The sequence below is a fragment of the Mya arenaria genome, chromosome 14, assembly GCF_026914265.1.
Source record: "Mya arenaria isolate MELC-2E11 chromosome 14, ASM2691426v1".
NCBI lineage: Eukaryota > Metazoa > Mollusca > Bivalvia > Myida > Myidae > Mya > Mya arenaria.
Genome location: NC_069135.1, coordinates 53,286,485 through 53,299,262, shown reverse-complemented (window position 1 = coordinate 53,299,262; position 12,778 = coordinate 53,286,485). Strand labels below are relative to the sequence as shown.

At 37.6% G+C, this 12,778-nt stretch overlaps 1 protein-coding gene across 1 annotated transcript; it reads left to right on the top strand.

Annotated features, from left to right (window-relative positions):
- The first annotated feature begins 2,043 nt into the window (after nucleotides 1–2,043).
- LOC128216245 (uncharacterized) lies at nucleotides 2,044–6,744 on the top strand. The gene is made up of 2 exons (XM_052922815.1): nucleotides 2,044–2,378; nucleotides 5,361–6,744. Exons 1-2 carry the CDS (start codon nucleotides 2,044–2,046, stop codon nucleotides 6,742–6,744), a joined length of 1,719 nt encoding a protein of 572 aa, XP_052778775.1.
- The last annotated feature ends 6,034 nt before the right edge of the window (nucleotides 6,745–12,778 follow it).

The window sequence follows — 12,778 nt, the reverse complement described above, 5'->3', positions numbered from 1 at the left end:
TTGTATTACTCACATAATTATTCCATTGGCACTCATGCGATATAATATCGTTCCTTCGTTGATAAGCTGACCCCACCTCCAGTCCGTGATTTCGTCGAACTAATTGATATCTTGTTTTCTATCCTTTCACTTGGCAGGGAGTATGTCATGGTAGCTTAACGTAAGCAGAGGTGTGCAAACGTCTTGGTAACCCAGTTTGATAAGCACTTGCCCTGTCAGGAGGTCCCGGGTTCGAGACCCGCTTCTACGCAATAAAAGCCCCACCAAGCAGTACATATATCTGCCAACTTGAGCAAGTATAGCTGGATTTCAGCTTTATGTTCTTATTACTTAAATGTATTTTCTTCTCTTTTCTTTGTATATTTTTATACCATTACAATTATTCAAGTTGAATGCGGTTCAAAGTACGAAAAACATTCAAAATGAAAAATAATTTACAATCTTTAACCGAACTCTTATTTAACGAGCGGTGGAATACATGTATGGCAGATGAAACTACAAGTAAATGTGTCTCTATCACACCTAGATAAAGTGTAAACTTCAGACTGTCAGTTTGAATTATTCTCGCTGAGTGTCGAAAACCGATAACCAACGATACAGTATCTCACTATAAAGCAAAACTCTAAAGTAAAATTATATCCTACTCTTTCAAATTATCAACGAAGTAAACAACAGGAACAATAAAACTCTTTATTTTGAAAACCTATCGTTAAACAATATGGATGGTCAAGAGGGAAACCACACACTTACTTAACAAAACATATGAATATAATAACGGTGAAGATATCGTCAGAGGACTTCCGGCATGCAATCTGACTTCCGGTATGGTGTTTTGGTAGAAACCGTTACATATATATTAGGCTATATTTCTATGGTCATGTGATTTGAATGGTGACAGTGATTACTGTACTGTAAGGGAAGGAACAATTTGTGAAGTTTGCATCCAAGATTATTTTCGATGGAAAATGACCGAAGTGTTCCAAATGTGTTAAACTATAAAAACAATGATTTTATGTAGTTTCATTTTGATTTAAATTTCATATTATTACTAGCCAAAAATAAGAAATAAATGGAAGATAAACTGACGTATTTTCGTCATTGTACAGTAAAGTTCTGTTATACAACAGTTTGATTGCAACGCCATTTATCATAAAAGAACAATGATATGAAAGTGAAACTAAAGTAAATGCAAGCAAAATGTCCGTACACATTTGCCGATGTAAATTGGGTTTTGACAAGGATATTTTAAAGAATAATAAGTATGTGCATGAATAGTATAGTTTAAAGCTGCACTCTCACAGATTGAACTTTTTATTTTTTGTCTTGGAATGAGCCATTTTTTGTGTTAATCAATGGAAGCAAATTATATAAGACTGCTGACAAAAAATCGGATCGCAGATTTTTATAATTAAGTTCAAAAATGGATGTTTTATGCATTTTTCTTAAACCGTTAATACTGGTTTAAGCCATAAAACATTAATTTCCGAAAATCTGCGATCTGATCTTTTGTCAGCAATCTTTGATCATTTGTTTGCAGATATTTACGCAAAAAATTGCTCTTTCCAAGGCAAGAAATAAAAAAAGTTGCAAAAACTGTATATCTGTAAGAGTGCAGATTTAACTCAACATTTATTCAATGATTGTATATTATAATGATTAAAAGTCTGCTATGGTTAATGCTTCCTATGAAAAGGTGAAAAATTAAATCCGATATAACGATCCCATTTGTTTTCGCATGTAATAGGAAACACAGGTATTATTTTATTGGCCTTATTGACAGTTTAATTTTTAAATCAGGAAAAAAACAACAATTAGGTGTAATAAAGTTGTAGAATATTTATGTACTTGAAAAAATGTATTTCAATCATTATGAAACCTTAACATATTAAATACAAATCTAACTTTTAAAAGCTAATCAATATCATTTAGTCACCTGACCTTTTACGTAGGCGAGAGATAATTAGCTATTTATCTAACTTCCGTTAGGAAGTAAAGGCCAGGGGGAGGACGTTTATAAGTTTTAACCCTTAATGTGGCAGGACTATGGCATCAAATTTTGAATCCTTTATTCAAAGGGGCTGTGATTTCATCCATAATTTCGCCTGTTCGGCTTGTGAAGAAGATGGACTGAACACGGAAGCTCAACATTTCTGTAATCAGTGCACGAAATATTACTGCGATAACTGTGTCCCAGTTCACAACAAGCTATACAAGAGACACACAGTGCTCGACCGGAAGGACGTGAAGAAATGGGCCGCAGCACCAGGGATGGTGGACGTCCTTGAGAGATGCGAGAGGCACCCCGGGGAGGCATTGAAGCTGGTCTGTGGTGACCATGACCAGCTGTGTTGCCATGTGTGCGTTGCAGTGGATCATAGGTATGTTTCAAAGACGATTTAAGTAATAAAATAACACAATCACAGTATTTAAACTGATCAAAAAATAGTTTAAGCATGTTTAACATTGTTTCCGGTTAATACAATCACAACAAAATTGTATTTTACATATGTGTATTATTAGACTATGCTATATTCGTATTGGTCAATACTGTCAACAAAGCCTTGCTTACTTACACATGTTTTGATCTCGTTGATTATATATCAAATGAGGATCGCGGAGAGGGGTCGGGGCGAACCCACCTCTTCTAAAATCGTCCAAGTTTACTTTATATTTCAATATAGTTGAAATACTGAAATACCCCCAAAGTGCAACAATATGGGCTAAAATTAACATTTCTTTAATTTATGTATTTTTATTTTATTTATTTTTTTGTTAGGGGACCCCCCCCCCCCCCCCACATCACATACCCACCCCACAACCTGCCAGCACATCCAACCAAACAGATTTCTGTTCCGAGGGAGATTGGCAATTAAATAGGTTACGGGCCAAAGTAGCGCCCCGTCTAACGTCGAATCCAGGATCCGCCCCTGTATACTTATGATATACTCGTTATTCGTGTCAGATCCTATATTATGAGACCTTTATTCAAATGGAGAAATATTGAGAAACTTAAGTACTCCCTACTAACTCACGATGATTTTTGAAAAAATTCTAGTTCTGCGGTTTTACTAGATTGTCGTGCACGTACATAAATGACGCTGTAAATAACAAAATAATGAGTAATAATTATGTTCCAACGCATTTGGAACTCCTCGGCCATTTTCCTTCAAAAACAAGCTCTGGTGTATATGAATGGTTAACAGTCTTTAAATTAAAGTACTTTCCAAGTAGACCGCGTAGTATTTTCAATTCAGCAGTTAAACTTAATGACTTTACTGTTGGGAATCTTAATTGTCTTTGCAATAATACGCTTCACTGACAATCAATTAAAAAAACCTTAGTGATTCAAAATACACGCTAAACACAACGATTCATTTTTACTGTTATTATTTTTTTATGATCTACCTCTACTGATGTACCGACATACATCCGAAGTTGTTTTCGATGGAAAATGGCCGAGGAGTTCCGAATGGTTCCAACGCTCCTCAATATTTCTCAGAAAGTTATGGGACATAAATCGATACTTTCTAATAGTTACGAGCCTTACTACACATACTGCCACTGTTGCTTCAGCGACGTATGGTATACTGAATATAAACTCTATGCGACTTATGCTATACTGAATTTAAACTCTATGCGACGTATGGTATACTGAATATAAACTCTATGCGACTTATGCTATACTGAATTTAAACTCTATGCGACGAATGGTATACTGAATATAAACTCTATTCGACTTATGGTATACTGAATTTAAACTCTATGCGACTTATGGTATACTGAATATAAACTCTATTCGACTTATGGTATACTGAAGTCCGCCCGGTTAGCTCAATCGGTAGAGCGTTGGACTGTGAATCGGACAACCCGGGTTCGATTCCTGGGCGGACCAGGTCACCTCTGTTGTGATTGGTTATGAAATCCTTTCTACGGCCATTCGCACTGTACCACTGCCCCTGGCATGTACAAAACTTGTCAGTTCCTTGCAGAGGTGATGGCACCTAGTACTGGCTCTGCCTAGGATAGGTGTGCGGTGGTTGAACTGTCACTCTGGGACCCTTCAATGTGCTCACGCCGGAACCCGGATTATAAACTACTAATACCATTACTGGTATACTGAATTTAAACTCTATGCGACTTATGGTATACTGAATATAAACTCTATTCGACTTATGGTATACTAAATTTAAACTCTATTCGACTTATGGTATACTGAATATAAACTCTATTCTACTTATGGTATACTGAATTTAAACTATATGCGACTTATGGTATACTGAATATAAACTCTATGCGTCTTACATTCGGAGCTCCACGGCCAATTCATCGAAAACAACCTCGGATGTATGCCGGTACATCTGTTGAAGTAGTTCGTAAAATTTTGAATTATATCATTAATTAAATGTAGTGTTTTAGAGTTGTATTTATTGATCTAAGTTTAAATTGATTGCCATTTAATTGTATTATTGCAACCATAATTAAGAAACCCAAGAGTTAAGTCACAAAGTTTAACTGCGAAATAAAATTACTACGCGATCTACTTGCAGCGGACTTAAACATATCACTTTTTAAGTATGTAAACCGTCCAAATACATCCGAGTTTTTTTTTTTTTAAATGTCCGAGGAGTTCCGAATGTGCGACTTATGGTATACTGAATTTAAACTCTATGCGACTTATGGTATACTGAATATAAACTCTATGCGACTCATTGTATACTGAATATTAACTCTATGACGTTAACTTAATTAATTCGCAAAACATCGTCATAACAAGAAATCTAAATTATTTTTTAACCAAGCCTTTCTTCCTAGAAATGTTATTATAAATACTAAGGTTTAGACATTAAAGTAATGTATGCAATTAGCCTCGGAAAAAGTCATATACATGTACCATTTACGTTTCAATTTAGATATTAATCATTTGGTAGTTTTTAAACATCAGTTATGCTTATTTGTCTTTATTTGTCTTTATTTTTTCTTGTAATATGCCATATTTCATTGTGACTGTATTAATCATTTTCTGATACATATCAAGATTTATCAAGAAACTGTTAATAACATGATAACAATAATAAATAATTATGTGTGTCTGTCTGTGTGTCTGAATGTGTGTGTGTGCGTGTGCGTGTGCGTGTGTGTGTGTGTGTGTGTGTCTTGTCTGTTCGTCCGTCCGTCCGTCTGTCTTGTCCGTCCGTCCGTCCTGTCTTTCTGTCCGTCCTGTCTGTCTGTCTGTCTGTCTGTCTGTCTGTCTGTCTGTCTGTCTGTTGTCTGTCTGTCTGTCTGTCTGTCTCTGCCTGCCTGCCTGCCTGCCTGCCTGCCTGCGTCTTCGTGAAAAACAAGTTTTCCTTCTTTCATTGCAGACAATGTTCATCAATACAGCACATTCCAGACGTTGCAAGGGGCATCCGCAAAGATCCCGGGTTTCGACAACTACCTCAACAGGTTGCTGTTCTTAGGAAGCAGATAGAAGATATGAAAAACGACCGAAAGAAAACTAGTTCCTCATTGAGGAAGACTCGAACAGCCATTGTTGATGAAATCAAAGCAATTCGTAAAAAGATCAACGATATTCTTGACAAGATGGAGAAAACAACCGTTCAAGAATTAGACCGTCTGGTAGCTCATCAGGAACAGTCCATTAAGAAAGATATGGAATCATGCACTCAGATGCACGATGAATTAAAGAACATCATAGATGACATACAAAGCAAAGACTCATCAGGCGAACCACCCCTATATATTGGGTTTAGAAAATGTGAAGAAAAAATCAAACATGCAAACGAAATTCTGCAAAACATGTCAAATGTTGTCAAATACAATATAACTTTCCGTAAACATAATGGAATAGAAGGTAATTTGTCCTCGATGGAGACATTTGGAGAGTTAAATGAATCGACTGTTTTTGATAAACAACAACTGATATCACTATTCCCCCGAGATCATGTATTCGGCACCAAAGGTTACAAGGAATACAACGTGAAGATGAGTTCAGACAAAGATAAATGTGATATTGAAGGGATATGTGAACTGCCTGGTGGCGAGTTTGTTATTACAGACTTCACCAACATGAAAGTGAAACTCTTGGACCAGGAATACAGGGTTGTCGAGCACTGTGATGTTCCCGAGTATCCATTTGACGTCTGCCACGTTGGCGGAAATGAGGTTGCCGTTTGTGTAAACAACAACAAGAAAAAAAGACATGAACTTCATTTCATTAACATTACAAAAGGGAAACTTGTGACGACGAGAAAGTTAAGTTTTACCCATGAATGTAAAAGCGCAGCTCATCACGGGAACAACCTTTACATTTCATCACACACCGCGCTGTACGTCTATACGATGACGGGACAACTTGTTAAGAAGCTGTACGAGGACAAGTCCGGTGATTACACGGTGAGGAGAATTGCCATCAGTAACGAAGGGAAGACTATATACATCACAAACTACTCAAACGATCAACTAATCACCCTGGACAACCTCGGCAACAAGCTGGCCACATTCACTGATCCTGACTTGTTGAGACCTTACGGAGTACACGCGACAACTGCTGGACACGTGTTCGTCTGCTGCTTTATTTCCAACACAGTGATGCAGGTTGACAAGGACGGGAAGACGAAGTTGGCCACACTGGCAAGGGAACAAGACGGCGTGTACAGACCTAAAGATTTGTTCTTCAGCAGTCGTTCTTCCTCTCTGGTTGTCGGCGGAGAGAAAGACACGCTCCTCGTACTTAATAGGCGATAAATAATAGATCCAATTACAAGTGGCCAAAAGACAATTATTATTACTGTTTTTTTTTAACCTTTCTCGTTTGTATAAGCACGGATGAAAAATGTATATAATACAAGAATCATATTTGCTTAAACATACATATACCTATATATATGTTACGTATTTTATTTGTTTTTAGCTACATAATGATAATGTTTATCGTGCACATGTTATTCAACTTAATGACTGTTTATTGTATAATGTTATTCAAATATATTCTATATGTTGTGTATATGTATATATATGATTTATTCTTTATTTAATTTTGAAATAAAACATATTATACCGCCCGTTTTGCCATGTGCATTTAAAAAGCTTCAATACTTTTACTACAACTACAAGAGAGCCAGTTATATGTTAACTATTTTCACTGGACACCTAGATGAACGTAGTTGCATTAATTATGCAGAGTTTCTTTAAAGTAAAAACAATAACAACATATACCATGATTATAGTTGGTTTTGTTTTCAATTAAAGGCACACAATAAAGATGGATTCAAAAAACATTTTGTTTTTATATTAAATGCAGAATTATGTTGAACTCATTAGACAGTATGATCAAAACATTAACAAACATATTAATTCGATACGTTTTTATTAAAAAAAAAACAATTTTTTTTTTAATTAATAGCTACGTGGCCATTAAAACGCGCAAAAACGTCTTTACACAAATTATGTTTATTGTTTGTTTTAGTAATTATTATCGAATGAATTCAACATAATACTGCATTTATAAAATAATAATATTGCACCAACGTGTTCAGAGTCTGTTTTCAATCCGTATATCCTTCCCGTACACGTTACAGCGTCCGTATTTCCATAGCTTACACGTTGCATGCATGGGGTCCGTATTTGCATAGCTTACACGTTGCATGCATGGGGTACGTATTTCCATAGCTTACACGTTGCATGTACGGGGTCCGTATTTCCATAGCTTACACGTTGCATGCATGTGGTCCGTATTTCCATAGCTCACACGTAGCATGTACGGGGTCCGTTTTCCCATCCCGTATACGTTGCGTGTACGGGGCCATATATCCATCCAATACACGTTGCATGTACGGGGTCCGTTTTCCCATCCCGTATTCGTTGCGTGTACGGGATCCGTATATCCATCCCGTAAACGATGCCTGGATGGGTTACGCTTATCTCTCCCGTACACGTTGAATGTACGGGTTCGGTGTATCAGTCCCGTTCACGTTACGTGTACGGGTTCTAACGTGGACGGGTTCTGTATATCCACCACGTACGCGTTAAGTGAATGGTGTCCGTACTTCAATAGCTTACCCGTAGCATGCACGGAGTCCGTCTTTCCATAGCTTACACGTTGCATGCACGGGGTCCATCTTTCCATAGCTTACCCGTAGCATGCACGGGGTCCGTCTTTCCATAGCTTACACGTTGCACGCACGGGGTCCGTATTTCCATAGCTTACACGTTGCATGCACGGGGTACGTCTTTCCATAGCTTACACGTTGCATGCACGGGGTCCGTCTTTCCATAGCTTACACGTTGCATGCACGGGGTCCGACTTTCCATAGCTTACACGTTGCATGCATGGGGTCCGCATTTCCATAGCGTACACGTTGCATGTATGGGATCCGTATTTCCATATCTTACACGTTGCATGCATGGGGTCCGTCTTTCCATAGCGTACACGTTGCATGCATGGGGTCCGTCTTTCCATATCTTACACGTTGCATGCATGGGGTCCGTTTTTCCATAGCTTACACGTTGCATGCAAGGGGTCTGTATTTTCAAAGCTTACCCGTAGCATGCACGGGGTCCGACTTTCCATAGCGTACACGTTGCATGCACGGGATCCGTATTTCCATAGCGTACACGTTGCATGCATTGGGTCCGTATTTCCATAGCTTACACGTTGCATGCACGGGGTCCGTATTTCCATAGCTTACACGTTGCATGAACGGGATCCGTCTCCCCATAGCTTACACGTTGCATGCACGGGGTCCGTCTTCCCAAAGCTTACACGTTGCATGCACGAGGTCCCTTTATCCATCTCGTACATGCTACGTGTATGGGGTCCGTATATCCATCGAGTGCACGTTGTATGTATGGAGTACGTTCTTCTATCCCGAGCATGCCAGGATACGGCTTCCGTTCATCCATATGTATATTTATATATTATTGTTTGGCCAAAAAAATAACGGTTAAAATATGTTTTTCTGCATAAGTGTTAAATTATTTAAGGTCATAATAACTCCATATATTTACAAGTTCTGGGTGTGGATGTAGAGAAGTCCGTACACGTGGTGTTCCGTATACGTATTCATGTACGGGGTCCGTACACGTTTAGTGTACGGGTATAGCCACGCCCGTATATTCAAGATGTACGGGACCGTTCATTCCCATTTATTCAACTACTTTTCGCAGTTAAAAAACAAACTTGAATTTAAAAATTGAAATTTAAAAAAAAAGATTAATTTCAAAGTAAACTGACTTAGTTTGCGAACATTTAGAGTAAACATTAAATTGTGTATAAACAGTTTAAGTTGATCATAAATGCATGAGAAAATGGTTGATGGGGTTTCATCAATGAAATAGAGGATAACTGTTTGTTTCAGGTAAGAACGTAATATATTTCAAAGCAAAAGTTAAAGTTAGAAGTCATTTAATTAGAAAAACATGCCAATTGTATGCACACGTAATGTCATTTCGGAAATGGCGTCGTTATCCTAGCCCTGTGCGCGCTGACGTTTGATTTGGAACTGACAGCGGGCTAAAATTTCAAAACAGTGAAAAATATCTATTTGATATTTCGACTGTTTCAAACAGTGAATTATACATTTTTATTACATTGATTAATCTCTTAAACCCACCGGAAAGCATATAATAAATACATGTACAGTTAGCTTTAGGATATTATGGACCATGGTCAAACAAAAGTGTAAAGGATAAATAATCATCATTTTCTGAAAGTTCAGCATGAGCTTTCGGTATTGTGACGTCACAATATTTACGTCACACGCAAGATCAGGCTCATCCGGTAGGAACCGGTTTGTGAGTACAAGAACAGGAGAATCGTTCACGTGCACGGGTTGTCTGCTGAAGTAAAAATGCGTCATGTTTCCGTGCTACGGCTTCGTGCATGCGATGTCTGAAAGAAAATACATATTCTAAATAAGCGAAGATGGTATGAAGCACTCGTTCACTAATCATAGACGTACCTGAAGCCAGGCGCGTGGCTGCCTATACGCGTGTACGCGGCTGAATCCACATGATTCTGACAAAAATATAAAGAAAAAAATGTATCTGTAACGAAGAGGCACGTCAGAACGGACTGATATGCGAACGTCTTCTGTATGACGCTTTATTGCCGCACTGACCGCGCTAGACATAGTCCTCTCGCTGAATCGGATCCGAATGTTAGAGTACTGAAAATATACTAACTTCAAATTAAATAAAATTTGCCTAGAATAGCCTTGATTTTAACATCTTCCTGTACCTGCAACAACACCAAAGACAAATAAACTGCTTTTAGTGTAAATTGCTTTAAGCACGGGAGAGCGGGTGGGAACATACACCAGCTGAATGCTACCAATAAACCTCGAGTGACGAATACTCCCCGCACAAGCCTTATATACTGAACCTTAATATTGTGCACGGAAAATCGTGCACGAGAATAATATTCCCGGTAACAAGAACCGGTTTCTAGCGCAAACAACTATAATAAGAAACAATTTAGAACCGCGAATAATTTCATTTGGATTTCACGGATACTTTTGGAGTTTCATTCAAGATGTCTTCCTACAATATATCAGATATGCAATCCGTTAGTCTTCGATTTTTGTTTTTGATGTTGGGATTTAAGCACTTGCCATTTCGGGGTAACGTAGATTGCAATTGTGTTTAACGTTTGGGCGTACTGGAGTGCCTAAGGTTGCCCCTGCCTATATACAACCAGTAAACACCAACCTCATTGGCATTTAACCATTCAATGAACCAATTAAAGAATACTTCGTCAATACAAATAGCACACGTGGCGGATCCGTGGTCTATTGTAACAGACTTGACTGTCAATCCAGGGGTCGCAGATTCGACTCCCCGCCGCGCCACTAACAATTAAATACTAATCGTCTCCCGGGACGCACGTAAAGTGAGTGTCCTGTGTGACAGTGCTATTACTGCAGTTAAAAAATGTCAGAAAATCTCGAAATGCCTAAATATGATTTCGAGATTTTCTGACATTGTTAAACTGCACTAATTCATAGTTAGTTTATGCTAGATAGTTGGTAGGAGCGACCCCTTTGATAAATATGAAGAAAAATAATAGTTTAGGTTAAATGCCACTAAATTGTGTACAGGTCAAATGACACCAAAGCAGGAGTTAATTCCCATCAAATCACTGTGTAAAAATAGCAGCAAACATTAGCAATACCAATCCTAGTGTTTGGCGCGAATGTCCATACCAGATAAGTCGTTTTCATTTGTATACATGTAATACTTATATAGTTTAGTTCAAATCGACACCAGTGTAAAAGGCATTAAATCACACTGGACATATGGTTTAACATATTTTATTATTGAAAGAAATATATAAAGTATGCAAAGTCGTATTTACAATATCAAAATATAGGATTATTAAAATGCTTGACATGTTATTTGTAAAATGAAATTATAACATATAAAAATTATACAGTTTCAATGCGGTCTCCATTAACCTCTGAAACGCAGGTACAAAAATGTCAAGCATTGTCATTATTTCAATTCTTTTGTGTTATAAAACTCATTAGAGTCTGCGGATATTTTTTAGTTATTAGAAGCGTCAGACATTTGTTGAAGTAAGATGCAGGGGCGCGTACAAGTGGCGTTACTTAGGGGGCGTAACCATTTGAATTGTGCCCCTCCCTCAGAACCAAAATGAATTTGGTTTAAAGTGTTAAGGGGGGGGCGGCAATCCCCCTAGAAAATTTTAACAATTTCTAGTCCGAAATGGTGCATTTTGGGCGTACTTCTTAACTATACATTTAAATAAAAAGTAAACTTCTGCGATTTAAGGGGGTGGGGCGGGGGTCTGCCGGGGGCGCCGCCCTTGGATCCACCAGTGAAACGTGTCCTTTAACTTCATTATGTTTAAAAGGCCAAACTCGCCCTCGCTATTCTTGGTATACATGAATGGTTTATACCATTCGCAAGAAATGTTTTATAAATCATCCAGTCGAAATCCGTTGGCTTGATATCGCTTGGCTCGATTTCCTCGTTGGCCTGAACTGAACGTTATGAACTGATTTTCTTTTACTTTATGTAAGGATACACGCTTGGCTCGATATTTGCGAGACTCGAATTATTTCGTCCGGTCCCTGGGCTATCGAGCCAACGAGTTTATAAGACAACCTTAATAAGGTATTCGACCCAAGCAGATGTGAACAACAGTTGCCTGGTGACGTCATATTATATTGATATCACTTGAAAGGGTTTTGTGTCCAGAATTATTTTTTTACCAAAAATGATTTAAAATGTTTTTTATTAGGCCCTTCAAAGATTGCAAAATATGGCGTTAACATCCATTTAAATTGAAACAAAATAGCAAATATACAAACTGTACATAACTTAATGTATGATATGTTGTCGGTTGTTATTTTTTTAAACGTATTAGAAATCAGCCAACAAATACTTAAAGTACACCGTATTGTGTATGGTTACCAACAGACAGCGACATTAAACATTAACTTCAGGTACAAATAAATACATTTCCTATATATTATACATGTATAGTCAATTGAGCAATTTGCATGCAAGATAAGACTGATTTCAAGTACTTAAGGTATATTTTTGTTAGCTTTATTAACGCTCTGGCTAGGACGGCTCGCTCATGTCTTTTTACCAAAAAAATACTTTTATTGTTAATGTATCAGGAAACACTTATTTTATCATTATTTGACTCTATGATATGGAAATTGCAGAAAATATACAATTATAGCATAAGTATTTTTGCTTTAGTGGGGTTCGACCCCACGCAGGTAAAGTCAAGAAAAAAAGAAGAGTA

Coding starts and splice junctions, on each gene's coding strand:
- LOC128216245 (XM_052922815.1), top strand. CDS start 2,044: ATGGCATCAAATTTTGAATCCTTTATTCAAAGGGGCTGTGATTTCATC. Junction 2,379..5,360: donor TGCGTTGCAGTGGATCATAG/GTATGTTTCAAA, acceptor CTTTCATTGCAG/ACAATGTTCATCAATACAGC.